General features: G+C 36.2%; 1 protein-coding gene across 1 annotated transcript in view; it reads left to right on the forward strand.

The window, feature by feature from the left end:
- Positions 1 to 15,573, forward strand: part of LOC140149624 (TPR repeat-containing protein DDB_G0287407-like) — a 54,395-nt gene extending 38,822 nt beyond the window's left edge. The window contains exons 23-25 of the mRNA XM_072171704.1: positions 1,068 to 1,275; positions 2,436 to 2,660; positions 15,455 to 15,573. Of these exons, the coding sequence (XP_072027805.1) occupies positions 1,068 to 1,275; positions 2,436 to 2,660; positions 15,455 to 15,511 (490 nt within the window). The 3' untranslated portion in view covers positions 15,512 to 15,573. The remainder of the gene's footprint in view (positions 1 to 1,067; positions 1,276 to 2,435; positions 2,661 to 15,454) is intronic.
- The last annotated feature ends 816 nt before the right edge of the window (positions 15,574 to 16,389 follow it).

Raw genomic sequence — 16,389 nt, forward strand, 5'->3', positions numbered from 1 at the left:
CAAATGCTAATTATTTATTTCTTTTCCAAGAAAGCATGCAAATACTCGCCATTTTATACAATAAGAGATGTAAATATTGGAAATGTACAAAAAAGGGTTACTGTAATATTTAGCTCAAGTAGGATTGAAGCCAAACCACAAGAAAGTGATTTTGCATTCAATGTTCATCACAATGAATTGTGCTCCAGTGTCCCCTATTTGAGGCATCAGAGCAAATGCCACTCCCAACCATAATCAAACCTTAAATCAAGCCATAAAACTCTAACCCTAATTGTAACCTTGAAACCTAACTCTAACCCTAATAAACCCACAGCGTCATCATCCCTATATCTTCGTGTCAAAAATTGCTGTGATAGTACGACGAATCCTCTCGTTTTTCAATAGCTACCCATGGCGATTTTGTTCGAGATAGGCCGAGCGACTCAGGCTAAGCATAGTACGACTATCATATGAGATACCACCAAGTTCTATTCTACACATTATTACGATTTGCGCATGCTCTAGTATCCCATATGGTGTTGCTATTACAAGGAAATTCGATTTGTTTTCGGGTAAAACCCAGGTTTTGTTTTTAATACACTAACTTGAAATTAAATACACTAATTAGCGGCCATTGGTGTTTGCTCTGGATACATTTTTACTGCATTTTTTGCGTAACGATTTTTAAATCGTAAGTTAAAATTGTGATGTATTTAATTTTGAGAATTACAATTATATAAAGGAACACATTTAAGATCCAGGTGCTTGTATAATAGAATATTCGATTACACGTGTACTTCACAATGCATAATTATGTAAACTTTCTTTATCTACGTCAATAATAGAATATTGATTTCACCAACGGAGTATGGAGCTATATGAAAAAAATATTGATAATATAGGGTGTTGACACTGTGAAACCTAAACCCTAATTCTGATCTCTTGTGTCGTCCAAAGTTATTCTAAAGTCTTGCTGGTCAGGCATCTTGTGAATTACCTAAATGCAAGTTGCAGTCATTCTCTAGATCTCTAGAGAGTGACATAAATCTTCTAACATTGGTCTAATTATATCGTTATTATTCTCTCAGATTCCCCAATAGCGTGATGCTCCTTGGTCGTGTGATGGTGGCGCTTTGTCAAACAGGTGATGGTGAAGCCATGCGTGATGTACTGATAGCTGGCAGCTTTGATGGGTCTCAGTATAACCAAAGCTATGCCCAATTCATGCAGAATGGGCAAGGTGAAAGTGCACAACATATCATAATCGCTGCTGCTGAGAAGTTTCCACAAGATGGGGTGAGGAAATTATATAACTTTATTGTTCAGACCCATTGGTTTAAAAGCATCTTTAATGTAAGGGTCAATGGTTTCATAACAGTAATTATTTACAGTGGTAGTAATAATCTTCAGATGGAACATAAACAGTAAGAAGATCACTTTACACTACGAGATTCGTATTGGGGCCACATGCACACTGTGCAATGCACAGGTACAACATCGCCATTGTACTTGGCTGGTACTGTGCAGTACCAGGAGAGTACCAGTACAGTACCACTGCTGGTGGATCCTGTGCAGTATAGGTACTATGTAGGTACTTTGTGGTTGCCAGTAAGGTACCTTGGCAACAGTGTACCTGTGCAGGCGGCCACAATAAGAATCTTGTAGTGAACATATAGTGGAGCTTCTCGGATGAGAAGATGCTAGAGGATCAGGAACAAACTGAATACCTATAAATTAAAAATCTTCCAACTTGTTTTCCAATGAGCTGACTCATTGGCTCACTTGGTATAGTCCGTCTCATCTCAAGTTTAGAGTAACACCATGTTGGATTTTGCAATGGGAGATTCAAATTGTGTGCACTAACCTAATCTCGCGGGCATGTAGAAGGGCGCTTTTGTCCGCATGCTGGCAACGCAACCTAGTAAACACACAGATTCAAATCTGCAGTTATGAAATCCAACATGGTGTTACTTGCAACTTGAGACGAGATACACTATAGTATGTACGTATGAAAAATGATTTGAGGGTAATATGCTACAAATTAGAACATAGAAAATTTATTGCTGAAGAGATATAGTATTTAATGAAAACATTTTGCAATTAAGAAAAAAAGCCCTTGAAGGATATTGTTAAAAAATATAGTAAATAAATGTTGGTATTTATACAGCGCCTTTCACATGTGTACATATACCAAAGCGCATGTCAGCTGCCATACAATGCCCAAGGCATGCTCATACCTTTGGGCAGCGCTCAATGGACAATATTCATAACAGCTCCCCATTTCACCCCTGGGTAGAGAGAGGCAAGTAAGGTAAAGCGCCTTGCCCAAGAGCACAACACGATGGCACCACCAGGGCTCGAACTCGCAATCCACCGATTACAAGGCAGAGCCCGTACCGTAATTACTTTGTTGAATTTCTAAATTAAGTTATCTGGTAAATTCGCTACTTTTGTAGATAATACTAGAGAATGCTGCCAAATGCCATGCCATGCATCAACGCTACCCAGAGGCCATAGTATTGATCAAGAAAGCCATTGATGTAAACCCAGATGATCTAGGAGTACTGGAGCTAGGTGGAAGATTGATGGCTATGGGTGGTGAGCTACAAGATGCTCAGGAGATAACCAAGAAGGCACTGGAGAAGGCTACTGAGCAAGATCAAGAAGAACTTGTCACAAAGGTAAGATTTATGATGTTACTTTATATTACTTAGACTTGGGGGTACTCAGTACAAATGACCATATGGGGACGTGCCTCAAACATGGTAGCATTTTCGGCATTTTGGTACATGTATATCAATGACCCTTTTTTCTTGGCCAATTTTGGTATATGGATGGGTCATTTTTTCAAGATTTTCTCAATTTTTTTGGAAAATAGCCCAATTTTGCCTCACATATGATCTAGGAGTTTTTTGTGTTTTATTTGGCCTATTTGGGTCCTAATTTCTTGAAAAATTGGTATATTGATGGGTCCACTTTCAAATTCTCAGCGTCACATTCCTACCCAAACCAAACTTTAGAATCCCCCGGGCTTAGACTGTGAAGCTGTTATCATGTTTTTCTTTTAATGAAGAAAGTGCAATTTAGAGGGGTTGACAGGGTCAGTTCTTCTATACTGGCCATTCAGGCCAGTCAGAATGTTGAGAGAGTGGCATTGTCCAGTGGTTATAAGGTCTTTGACTCTGGTGCAGGAGGTCCATGGTTTGATCCCAGGCAGAGGCAAAATTCATATTCAATTATCTGCTCTTTCCATTACTCTCCCGGCTTGAAAGAACTGATTAATGCTCATTGTCTTCAAATGTTTTAATGGAAATGCACCTGATTATTAATTTAACTGTGCTATTGAAAACTTACAATCCTTCTCATAGTTTGCGCTCAAAATTAAAATCACTTCTTTATGAACCTAAATCAAAACATAAATGGGGTGGTAGATCTTTTGCAGTTGCAGCACCGCATTTATGGAATTCACTTCCTGAGCATATCAAATCCGCCAAAACTGTTGATGGTTTTAAAAAGGCACTTAAAACCACTTAATGTGTATTGCCTATAAAAATAACTGACTTTAAACTCTCACTATACACATTAGGCCCTAAATATATTTTTGTTTTTGGCTTTTATGTATTGGTTTTCATCACTGTATATCTTCATGTTATCTTAAAGTATACTTTTGTATTGCACCTTGAACACCTTGTTTTGTTGGTATGGGCATGTTATAAATCGATCAAAAAACAAACGTATTATATCAATTTTAAATTTAGCCTGAATCCGTAAATATGGTACCTCTCGCCCTTTTTTTAGGTCAAGGCTATTTTTACCATTATGCAGCGAACCATTGTTGAAGCTATTTCACATACATGTAGAAAACATTCTAGAGAAAGAATGAGGACATATAGTGTTGAAATATCTTTTGTTGATTTCGAATGATAATGTCATGAAGTCGTAAATTTTAAGGTCAAATTCCTAAAACCAAAACAAAACATTGCGGACGCAGATAATTCCCGACTTATAATTTCATCATCACATCAGTGTCTTTATTATTTGTTTGAAACCTTTCCCAAAGCGTTTGTGCTATTTATGCATAAAGCGGCTAATCTATCTTTACAAAATCGTCTTTTTTAGTAAACAAAAGGCTAAAGATGGCATTATGAGATTTATCTTTTATCATTACACTTATCCGCTCAACTGCCACGGTGGCGGCGGTAAAGCGCTAGGACGCGTAATTGAAGGAAGTTTAGAATCGCTGGTTCGAGTCCCAACGAAGCCTGTGGAAACTTTTTTTTCTTCAAAATTCATGATCGCATTCCGAAATGAGTCACTTGTCAGTAAATCATGTATCGTATCCTTAAATAAGCTGAAAAAAACCCACCACAAAATACATTGACACTACTGTCTTTTAACTTTTAACAGAGTCCCTGACTGGTTGATTACAGGATATAGGCTTATGAGTAACCAATCAAAATAGAGCTTTAAGATCTCTGCATTTTTTAACCTAATCCCCTTCAGTCCTACTGACTATTCTTACCAAATCTCTGATTGGCTCAATAGATGATATAGTCCTCTTTGTAACCAATCAAAATAGTTCTTAAAATTAAATTGACTATGCTGTCTCAGAGAAAGAAAAAGAGATTAAAAACTACTTTTTTGCATCATTCTGTTGGAATTAAGGGAAAAAATAGCATGGCTGGAACTGGGCTCCACCCGCTTAACGTGGATTTTGTGTGAACTGGGAGCTACTTCTGACCAACCAAGAGTTAAAACACACTGCTATATGTAATCTGGCATGCAAATGGGAGATAATTATTGCCAGGAGAGTGTTTCCATTTAAAAGTAGCTCCCGCTTGTTAGCTCATTGCGCAAGCAATGAACTATAGGCATGATCCAGATTTCTGTATGTTTTTTACTTTCTCTTGCTACATCGTTTGAGCAATGGATCTGGTAATTTGAGGGAGCGATCTTTGCATGATCATTCATGATTATTACTTATTTAGCTAGGAAAATTCGGACGGAAAGTGTGATTTTTGGAGCATTTTGTTACGGAAATTTTTACCAAATTTCATAGAATAGTCTCCTTTGCAGACTGTTTGTGGTGCTGATCATATTACAAACACTGTAGAAACTCCTTGATCTGGCGATGCTGTTTCATTTTGTAAAAGAGATGTTGAATTTTAATGCTTCAATGTTTGCTTTTCAGTGTTGCTTTGCCTTACATTCGGCAAGTCAATAGATAAAGCACCAATTGGGCTCGTGCTGTCTATAGGCCCTTACTTCTGTGCACGAGCCATGAGCAAGTAGTGTCTCAAATTCTCCCAATTAGTGCATATTCAGAACTAATTGGGCTACCAAATTGTTGGTTGGCAACCCTGACTATGAACAAACATCTCACTCATTTACACCTATTAGGCCAAAAAAATAATTGTTTGTTTGTCCTCCACAGCTTTGAAAGAGGAGGTGCAGGTGGGCGGATTTCTTTATTTTTTTTTTATTTTTTTCGGATTTGGCATATTCCTGAACCTAGCTAGATCTAAAAGCTTCAATCATTCACTGTGACTTAAAAAAACAACATTTTGTTTCTTTGATATGCAAAGTTATAGTTTGTGTTCATGTCATAGTCTTTTAATGATTTCAAAATGGATATAAATCCAATGTATTTTGAAGTAATTAATAATAATAGACTATGACATAAACACAAATTATAACTTTGCATATTGAAGACACAAAATGGTTTTTTTGGGGGGGGGGCCTTGAAAGATCCTAGCATTTAGCCCTAGCTAGGTCCAGATTTTTTATTTATTTAAAAAAAATTGGTCAGGCCTTAAACTGAGGAGCAGGTGGTGGAGGACAAACAAACAACTTTTTTTTGGCCTATTATCATACATCTTGAACCCAATCAGTTATGTAAACATTTACTCAAGGTGAAATGTCCTTTTGACTAGCACTTGTTCAGTGCCTAGTATATCAGTATATGGGACCATGACAACCCCTCTCTGACATTACAAAACAGACAAACAGAAAGTCTGAACAGGGAAGTGCTGGGGGTAACACTAGGCTAGTGGCTTTGCCCTGTTCTGAAGATTGCAGGGAGCACTCGTTCGAAATATGAAGTCAGGAAAATTAGATGTGTGGGCAAAATTTTATTTTATTTGTTTTAAATAATTTTTTTTAAGTTTCAAGTTTTTATTTGGAAATTGCTTTTACATCAGTGGCACTCATCTATCCGATGGTGCATCCAAGACATTAAATATACATACAAAACTGTATTAAACAAAATAAAATCAAAGGATACTCGACAAGCAAAAGGTACAAATAAATAAATGCCTTGAGAACCGCAAGTATATTTTCAAAATGCTGATTTGTGCTTGATCACAGCACTATGGTGATTTTGAGGTTTGAGAATACTGAAATGTGTTTTTCAAAGTTGGCAGCCCTGTATACATAGCTATACATGGCTATGACATGGTTACATATGGCTATACATAGCTATGCATGGTATTCCTGACCATAACCCATAACAAATGAGCTACAGCACCATTGGTGCTCTTGTGTTAAAGAAGAGGCCAACCGGGAGCTATTTCCTGGTAACCGGTGGGCAAATAGAGCTTGTGAGCCTGCTTATCCCCCCCCCCTTTTTAAAACAATTTTTTTTTTATAAAAGCAAGGTGAACAATAGCCCAATAGGAATGACCATGTCAAGCACTTATATAGGCGGGGCACTGTATTAGTAAACCTTATGGGCCAATCAGTGGTTCACAGCAGCTTAGGAGAGTGACAAGAACCCTCTCCTAAATCATAATCCCGAAAGATGTTGATGTACCCGCTCTTGAAGGATTGAGCTTCTTAATCAGTGATCTCTCCAACTACACTGTCTGGGAGTCCATTCCAAACATGGACTGCAACATGAACAATAGTTCTGCCGATTGACAAGGTTCTTGAGACTGGCTCAGTCAGTGCATGACTTGGCATTGAGAGACTGGTGTGAGTGGCTCGTCTGATCACGTAAGGCTTGGGCAGCAATGCTTTCAAGTCTGGCGGGCACAAGCTGGTGTGCATCTTGTAGATGCAGCAGCATCATTGGAAATAATAACATTATTAGAGACCTTGCGAAATGGAGTTAGAAACCACAAACTTTAACGTCTAGAGGATTATAGAGGATTATGTATTCAAAACCACTCTGCCATTAAAGCCGCTTGAAGTTAAAGTTAACGCGAGAATCTATAGTGTGCCGTAAATTATGATGAAATACGTCATAATTTAGAACAATAGTTTGCCTATTTCCTCATAGCCTACATAATTACCACTTATGTATTAGACCAATTATTGGAAATCTAATTTGGTTGGGTAAAAAACATGCTACATGTTGCCGAAACTTATTGATTGAATTAGATCAAAATAATTTTTGTTCCAAACATCACACTTAATATATAGTTTTGTGTGTGCTCATAGCGTACACCAAATCAGTTTGCGGAACCAAGTTTTTAGCTTGACTTCAACGCCAAGGGGATTAAGTTCCCGTAAAATGGTCTGGTTTTACTTGAGCCAGCAGTATACGATACTTCTGGAAGAGTAAAGCAGGTGCATAACATTTTTATATATAACATGTCATAGGTTGTGCCTGGTAAGAGAGGGGGTTAGGAGGAGGAGAGGGAGGGCATTGGAAGTGGACAGGGAGGTGCTTTGCTGGTAGCCAACGGGGGGAGGGGGGCTCCCCCGTGGGACATCTTGTCTTCTTTCTTGACCCTCCCTTTTGGATGCTGGCCGCCGTGATATTTTACGCTTTTAGGCCCTTTTCTGCCATTTTAAACCCATTTTTGTAAAAACGTTTCCCTTTGAGAATCGGCCCATGCCCTCCTAACAGAAAAACCCTGATAAAATCACTGGGGAGGGGGAAACAGGAGTGCGAGTGGGTAATTATAGGAGGGTCAAGTTTGAGAGAGCGAGTACAGATAGAGGGGAGAAGGAGGGGGAAATAAGGAGAATGTAGGGAAGGGGAAACAGGAGGGGAAGGGGGAGAGAGATTCAGAAGGAGGGAAAAGAAATAAAGAATATGTATTTCATTAGGCTTTATGAAGTAAATTGGAATATGAAATTGACAAAGCTGACGAGCCTTTATTAAATAATATTATATATATAGGCCTATAACTATCGTAAGAATATTAATTGAAACGTATAGGGCCAAGCTAGTTTCAAAATAATATGATAAGGAAATTAACGCTGGGTCCCGATATAATCCATGTTGAGTGGTATCGCGAGTTCATTCATGTTTACTCAAACGAAGCTCTAAGGTAGAGTCTTTTGTCTTGAAGTGGGACTAATAACCACTTGACTAAACAAAAGAGAGACATTTGGATGTAGTTGGTTACAAGCTCTTACACATGCCCTTCTTTTGAACGCACATTGATACACATGTCCCGAGTTTAAGCGACAAGACGCTGTTGTTGCAATAACCAGCCATACGTTTCGCGTTGGAGTAAATTTGAGCAAGAAATCCAATCGATATTTCTGAAGTTGCCGTTCCAGTTAAAGTAACTTCATTCCGCAAGGTCTCTATTATCTTGCAAAAACCCTTAAATTCTATTAACATGACATTTTTGGTTTTTTATTCATATATCTGGTATGTGCGCCATTAAAAGAAAAAATGTACTAGAGATTGGTGCTCAAGTTACCAATTTACATGTTGTGATATTTAGACTAATTTATATGCCAACAGTCTTGTAAAGTATCTGGTACTTTATTTATTTTGAGTACTTTGCGGGTGTCAACTGAAGACGACAATTTGCAATTTTTAGTATTTGTTCAGTGTTTCTTAAGATAGCTTTTGATATTAAGAAAATATCTCAAAACTTGAGACTTTTTATGTTGAAGCCATTGGATAGCACCAGTGTTCGAATTAAGGAAAAATAAATGGTTGTCCCACGGACAACCAGTTACAATTTCTGGTTGTCCGTCTCAAGTTTTTGGTTGTCTGTAGGCATACAACAGTGACAAAGGCTACAGATTTATGGTTGTCCGGTGGACAACCGAATCAGTATTCTTGGTTGTCGGGCGACTTTTTTAGTTGTCCCGGGCGAACGGACAACCAATATTTCGAACGCTGGAAAGCACGCAGAGCATTAAACAGCCCAATGTTGAGTATTTTTAACATCAAAGCAGCACATGTTTCAAGTAGGTATGCTGCCCTCTTTATTAGGGACAAACAAGAAAAATCAAAAATGAAATACTGGGTAAGAAGCAGGATAGAAAACTGTAAACTAAGAAATTGCCAACTTGGAGATAGAACTACAGAGTTAAAAAATCTTATGTAATGATATTTATTTAAAGTAATTGTACAATTTGTTATACAGTGCAACAAGTCATTACATCATAAATCACTTACTTTGATATTACTGAATACTGATGCATTTTGCACTATGCCATTATTTATTGAAGTAAAAATGTTCACGCAACATAATTTTTATGCTTTTCATGCTCAAAACAGCTACTGTGAAAATAAAAATGTGTGACTATGTTCTTTTATGCATATATATAGGTCTATGTATGAAAACAAGCGAAGTAGTTTGAAGTAGAACAAACGAAGAGAGTTCAAAATTGACAAAGCGCAAAATATTACACTCACAAAAATGCCCGGGGGCACTTCCATGACAGATATGCATCATGTGCCTCGGGATAGACCCCCTTTTTCAAACCGGCTTGTACCCAATGACCCCCTTTTTTGTGTTATGGTCCTACCTATTACCCAATGACCCCCTTTAAAAAAATTCATGTACTCAATGACCCCCTTTTTCTATTTCCTGCTATACCCAATGACCCCCCTTTTAATTCCCAAATTTAGGTGGTATTTGTGTTCTCCTCCAGAAATAATGAGATTTTCACATTTCCAAGTTGGCCAAGCTGTTTTTACGCAGTTTGGCACTTATTTATGTGTACTTAATGATACTCTTTTGGCAATCCTGTACTCAATGACTCCCATTTTACTTTTTGTTACCCCAGTGACCATCCTTTTTTCAAAGTTTCATACCGAATGACCCCATTTTTATTCAGGTTGTGTACTGAATGACCCCATATTTTTGTAATTGTACATTTGACCTGAATGCCCCCTACTTAACATGGCCGAGGCACATCCCTGCCATTTCAGATAGGGAGTGCCTCCCCCGGGCAAAAATGATTAGAAGTGCCTGTTACAAGTAAATCAGTTCAAAGTTGGGAAAACAAAGCCAGTGATCGAAGCAAGCAAAATATTTCCACTTGATGAAATGTGCATGTTTAACTTTCTGTTCAGAGGTAATTAACTGTGCAGTAAATTAGCATGCCTTGGCAATTATTCCAGTAATGAGAATTGTTATGAAAATTAACAATCATTAAAAAGTTCATAGAGCAAAATATTTTTGCAAATGAAATATTTGCAACACATTTAAAACATTTAAAACATTTCCATAAATAGGAACAAGATATAGCTCCATGCAGTTATGCACATAAATGTTGTACTTTTACATTTAGTAATATCCAAGCATGTGTTAAAAATACAACTGCTGGGATCACTGCTGGAAGTTTGCTTAAACATCCATCAAAATATAATGCTTTCTCAACAATCACAATACAGTGAATTCTTCAAAAATACCACTCTGTGTCTCTCTAGTAAATACCAGGCTTGCTTATATGTGGTGTGATCAAGCAAAATCAGTGAAGTCGGACATATTCAATTTTCAGTTTCTTATAGGATTTTAACAGCATTTGCAAAGCTACATTTTGCAGAAAACTGCATTGAATTTGGACAACCAGTTCAAAAGATATGAGCAGTTAAAGAGTTTCCAAAACAATTGGAAACAAATGGAAATACTTCCTTTGTTTGGCTATATTTCAAAATTGATATTTCCGACTTTCAACTCATTTTGCTTGATCACATCACATATTTATGTGAAATGCAGTCAAAATAGTGTTTGCTCTCTCATGAATATTACTGCATTAAATTATGTATTTTTTCTCAATCTACAACTTTTTTATTTTATTAAGAAGCAAGTCTCATTTTCACTGACAAAAATGAGCAATTATTATAAAGTATCAACAATATGTCTAGCACTGATAATCTGCTACTGGAATCTGCCAACAAATGAATTTGTTTTGCCCCTTTTGGTCATACTTGTTCAACAGTTGGCTGATTAGGAACCCCAAGTGAGACAATATTATTGTTATCATTTGGATAGGTCTGTTTGACAGAAATCAGCCTACTGGAAAATGGGATATAATTTTTTTTTCAAGGACATGGGTTTTATTTTCATTTTTTTTGCAAGTGAAATGTTTATCACAGTTATTAAACATATATGCAAAATATTCTTTTGCCCAAAACAGTAATAAGAAACCTTTGCAAAATTAAGCACTCACACAAATGGTCAGGACCAGAAAACTTTGGAAACTTGTGAAAATATATCACTGTGTAGTAGTTTAATCAAAGTATAGACAATAATGAGGTGAAATGGTATGGAAATATATAAAAAATTGTGCACATTTGAAATCAAAAAAAAAAAAGATATTAAAGGAGGATTTTGTGATCCTAGCATCCTCTTTTTATGACATTTTTCAGTAGATATCAACGAAAAAAGCTTATTCCCAAAATTTCAGGAGATTCCGATTTTGCATTTGCGAGTTATGCATGATTATGTGTATAACACTACTCCATAGGCCAACTTGTAATTTCGTTCTGGTATACCAGAACGAAATTCAAATTTGGCGATATTTTTGCTAAACGTATTAATCTGCAAGAAATATTTGGTACATAAACATTATGTAGCCAGAGGTATCCAGTGGTATAAAAATCTCAACTTTTTTTGAGAAAAGTGGGGGATGAGGCTGTGGATCACGAAATGCCCTTTTAAATGGGCATTTAGAAATTCTAGCGTTCTCTTATAATGGTATGGTTCAATAGATAATCCACAAAAAGCCTATTTCCAGAATGTCAGTCCATTTGGGATTTGCTGTGTTTTAATTTGGGTAAAGGTATTTTGTGAGTTTCGAGTTGAAAATCTGTGAGTTGCAAGTTGAAACATATGCGAGTTGCCAAGGGCAGATGCAAGTTGATTTGCGAGTTGGTATTTGCGAGTTGCCAAGGGTAGTTGCGAGTTGCCATTTGCGAGTTGAAATTTGCAAGTTGAAATTTGCAAGTTGTGAGTTGAAATTTGCGAGTTCTTCTGAGTTGCTAATTTGTCAAATTTTTACAGAAATTGTTTTACCCCCTATTGGAACTGGACATTCATTGCCTGTGCTCTAGTTCCATGCACAACGTTGGACATTTATACGTTGAGAGTTAAAAATATGACCGTAATCTATGGTTCCCTGTTCAAAGAATACCTCAAGCTCAACCGCATTACAGTGTTAGATTATTTTAAATTATATAATAAGAGGCAGTGGGGTATCAAATTTTCCAGACAAAAGGATAAAAAGTTCAAGCATGTGCTACTGTCAACAGTCTGAAAATACACATTAAACAATGTCTTTGTCAAATGACTGAATCTGAAAGAAAGGTTATGCACACATACATTGTGTTGTCCTAGGTTTCTGATGGCATAAACATCTTAACTTTTTTTGAGTAAGTCTGAGGGATGTGGCTATGGATCATGAAGTGCCCCTTTAGTAAGTAATAAATATTGGAAATGAAGGAAAAACCTGAACTCAGATAGGATTCTGATATAAATGTATTTATATTACAGGGAAGTAGTTCATATATTACATGTATAATTATGTCATAATTATTATTTTAAGTTTTGGATTTTTAGTCTGAAGATTTTTCCCACAGAAGTTTGGTTTTGAAAAAAAAATTATTTTTTTATAGCAGATGAAGAGAAAAATAATTTTGTCATATTTATATAAATAATGATCAGACCCTCTTATTAACATGTTTAAATTACATTTTTGAATATTTACATCTGCGTGCATTCAAAATATATCTGTATAACATAGATTGTATTTTCTCCAAAACCAGACTTAAGTTAGTAATGTATGAGATTCAGTGATTTTGAGTCTAAAATATTTTCCCACAGAAGTTTGGTTTAGGAAAATTTTTTTTAAAGCAGATGAAGAGAAAAATAATTTTGTCATGTTTAAATAATATTCAGACCCTCGACTTACTAACATGTTTAAATCACATTTTTAAATATTTACATTTACATGCATATATCAATATGTATCTGTATAACATAGATTGTATTTTCTCCAACACCAGAATAAAGCTAGTAATGTATGGGCTATTCCAATTGAAATCTGTACTCCCCTATGAAATACATGACCTCAATCTCCCACATAGGGAGTGTGAATTTCAAATAGGGTTGCCTGAATCGGTGATTCCATTTGAAATCTACACCCCGCCCCCCTGTGTGGGAGAATAAGGTCATGTCTTCCATACAGGGTGTATGGATTTCAACAGGAATAGCCCAATGACACTTTCCCCACATAAAACAGCACAAAAACTGTCAGACTAATAAATTTACCATAAATGCTGCATAAAAGTTATCAGATAATGATTCCTAACAAAGTTATAATATCAATTTAACAAATTAAGGCAGGTCATAGGGGAGCATGACCTAGCGGAATTTGCATTCAAATATTGAGACAAATGAAGCTGACACACAAGAGGAATCGTATGCGTTCTGTGAAGGAGATCCCAAAGTGATGTCATTTCCATCCCTTGTGTAAGATTTTTCTTAGGGGTGGGGGGTATCCAAAACTTTTGTTTTGATATATTATTGGTCTTAACTCAAGAACTGCAAGACATATGGAAATATAATATGATTATTGGCTTCCTTGACTAATTTCCTATGAGATCAATGTATATATGTTATGAAGTACACTGCAATATTTTAGTTAAGTGGCTAAAAGGGTCATTCCATTTAAAATCCACACTACCCCTGTGGAAGATGTTGGAAAGATCTTCCACATGGGGAGTATGAATTTCAAATGGAATGAATATATTAGGCAGCTCCATTTGAATTTCATACACCCTGCAAGAAAGATTCAACCTAAATCTTCCACTGAGGGAGGGTGAGTTTCAAACAGAGCTTCCTAATGTGTTCATTCCATTTGAAATTCATATTCCCCCTATGGAAGATATTTCCAAAATCTTCCACAGGGGGTAGTGTGGCTTTTAAATGGAATAGCCCGAGCCATCAGATAAAAACACTGCAAACTACCGGTATCACTTTATGTAAGTATGACTAATTCTATGATCTTATTATGGAATTAGTCACATTTACACGGAACATTAAAATGTTCTTTATGCATGAATGCTTGAAAGGGACAACAATTTATGTTATGCACAAGTTTTACAAAAATTTCATTTTCCATATATATCGGACCACCTTCCTTTAAGGTTAGCAACTATTTTAAACTGTTGTGATTTGGTAGTTCACAGCATCTTGCGAATGGCAGTGAGCTTTGGCAAAAAATTGCATTGATCATTTCATAGCGAGTGTGTAGAAGAATTCAAATATCACAGATATACTGTTGTAGGTCCCGTGGTTCTTGAGTTATGTTGTAAGGCTGAAACAACAACACTTTTGTAAAATGTACATAACTCATTAAAGGAAATCTGTACCATAAACTAATCAATGGCTATGTAGTTGCAGTAATAATAAAAACGACAAACAGTAAAAGTCCCAAGCATATAATACATCCAAATAAAGGAGAAATTCTTAATTCCTTACGACGATTAGCGGTCAGTTTGCAATCCATGGTGGCTGCCATATTGATACCTGATGTATTTTTTATTACACTGTAACAGTACCCCAATTTTGAAACCAGCAAAATCTGTGCCACAAGCCTCGTCCCTCATGAACTTTGGTGACACGAAGCGAATACTACCAAAGTTCAGATTCAACATTCGTTCAAAAGAAAATTTGTTTACCCATAAAACTACAGAAGAACATAAAAAAATGTATTTTAAGTAATATTTATGATCAACAATGTCTTTTGAAGAGCGAAAAGTGTAAAACGGCACTAAAATCAAAATTAGCTGTGGGGGTCGCGAATGCCACACAGCAACACACGATTGATTTGCCCGTCAACGAACCCCAGTGGATCTGTGTGAAAGGTTACACTACCACTTGTGGCAGAAAGGATTCGCAAGCAGCTATCATGGCGGCTTCCTTGAATCGCAGAAACAAAGGATTAAAAGTACTTTTTCTTTGTTAGGAATATTTTGAAATTCATATAGACCATCTGGTATGTTTAATATAACTATATTAGCCATTGATTAGTTTATGGTACAGATTTCCTTTAACAACACTGAATAAATCAAGCAAGTTTTCGAAGTATATGATTTGTAGAATGAACTTTTGCAAAACATCAATGTGTTATTTTTTAATAATATATTGATTTTTGGCTGCTTCGACCAACAATACACCATGTACCTGTAAATTAAGCTTGATTTCTAGAATTATAAGGTTGTATCCAAGTTCTAACTGTATTTCTGTTTCTTTTATCTATTTAATTACAGCTAAAGAACAATCTTCAATTAATTGAAAATAGCATTGCTGAGCAGAACAACTCGTAGTAGAATTAGTAAGTCAGTACTGCCAGTTGGAACTGAGAAAGCCAAACCCCAAACTAAGACTCGATCAAGTACCATGATAGGTAAGGACCAAGGGTAAAGGATAGGTGCTTATAACAACCTTTTTTATTGTGGAAATTTTCAAGAGTTGATCACTTGCTGTGGCCATATATCTTCAAATCACTTTTCTATACAGTCCCAAGGAGATCACAAAACAAATTAGGCAGAGTTAAAAAAAAAAGCATGTTTCTCGTTTGGGTTTTCGAAAAAAGAGGGGATGGGGCTTTTTATTTTTTGATCAAAAAGTAAGTGTAAATACCCACATTAGGCCCTGCATTTATTTAGCATGTATAATAATGCTTGAAAAAATGAGGAGGCCATTTTAATTTTATTGTTCAGGGCTGATATTCATAAAACCACGCTAGGCCTAGTTGACAGCTAAAATTGACTTTAGCAAGCTGCTAAGCCTAGCTGATTGCTAATTCTTATTCATAAAACCCAGTTAGAGTTAGCAACATTCTAAAATTTTGCCAAAACTTAGAGTTGATCTGGGGCAGCGCTAAGTCACTAGTTGACAACTAGTCTTAATGATTTTGAACTAAGTTTGACATGATTTATTGTTTTAATTTCATATTAACTGTTGTCAATTATGAAAAATAATGTTCTCAGAATATTCTGTTTCTGAGGTCTTCAGTGTGTTTTACACATAAGAAACTGTCTTAAAAACACACAACAAATTTAGGGTGAATGAATAAACATTGAACTAAGCCAGTATTGTTTAACCAAATTTGCACAAGAAAAATGATTATGATATAGCAAGTAATCTTTAGTTAAGCAGATATGTTCAATCGAAGCAATTCTGTTCAATTGTTTGACACGTA

This window comes from Amphiura filiformis, chromosome 4, assembly GCF_039555335.1.
Source record: "Amphiura filiformis chromosome 4, Afil_fr2py, whole genome shotgun sequence".
Lineage (NCBI taxonomy): Eukaryota > Metazoa > Echinodermata > Ophiuroidea > Amphilepidida > Amphiuridae > Amphiura > Amphiura filiformis.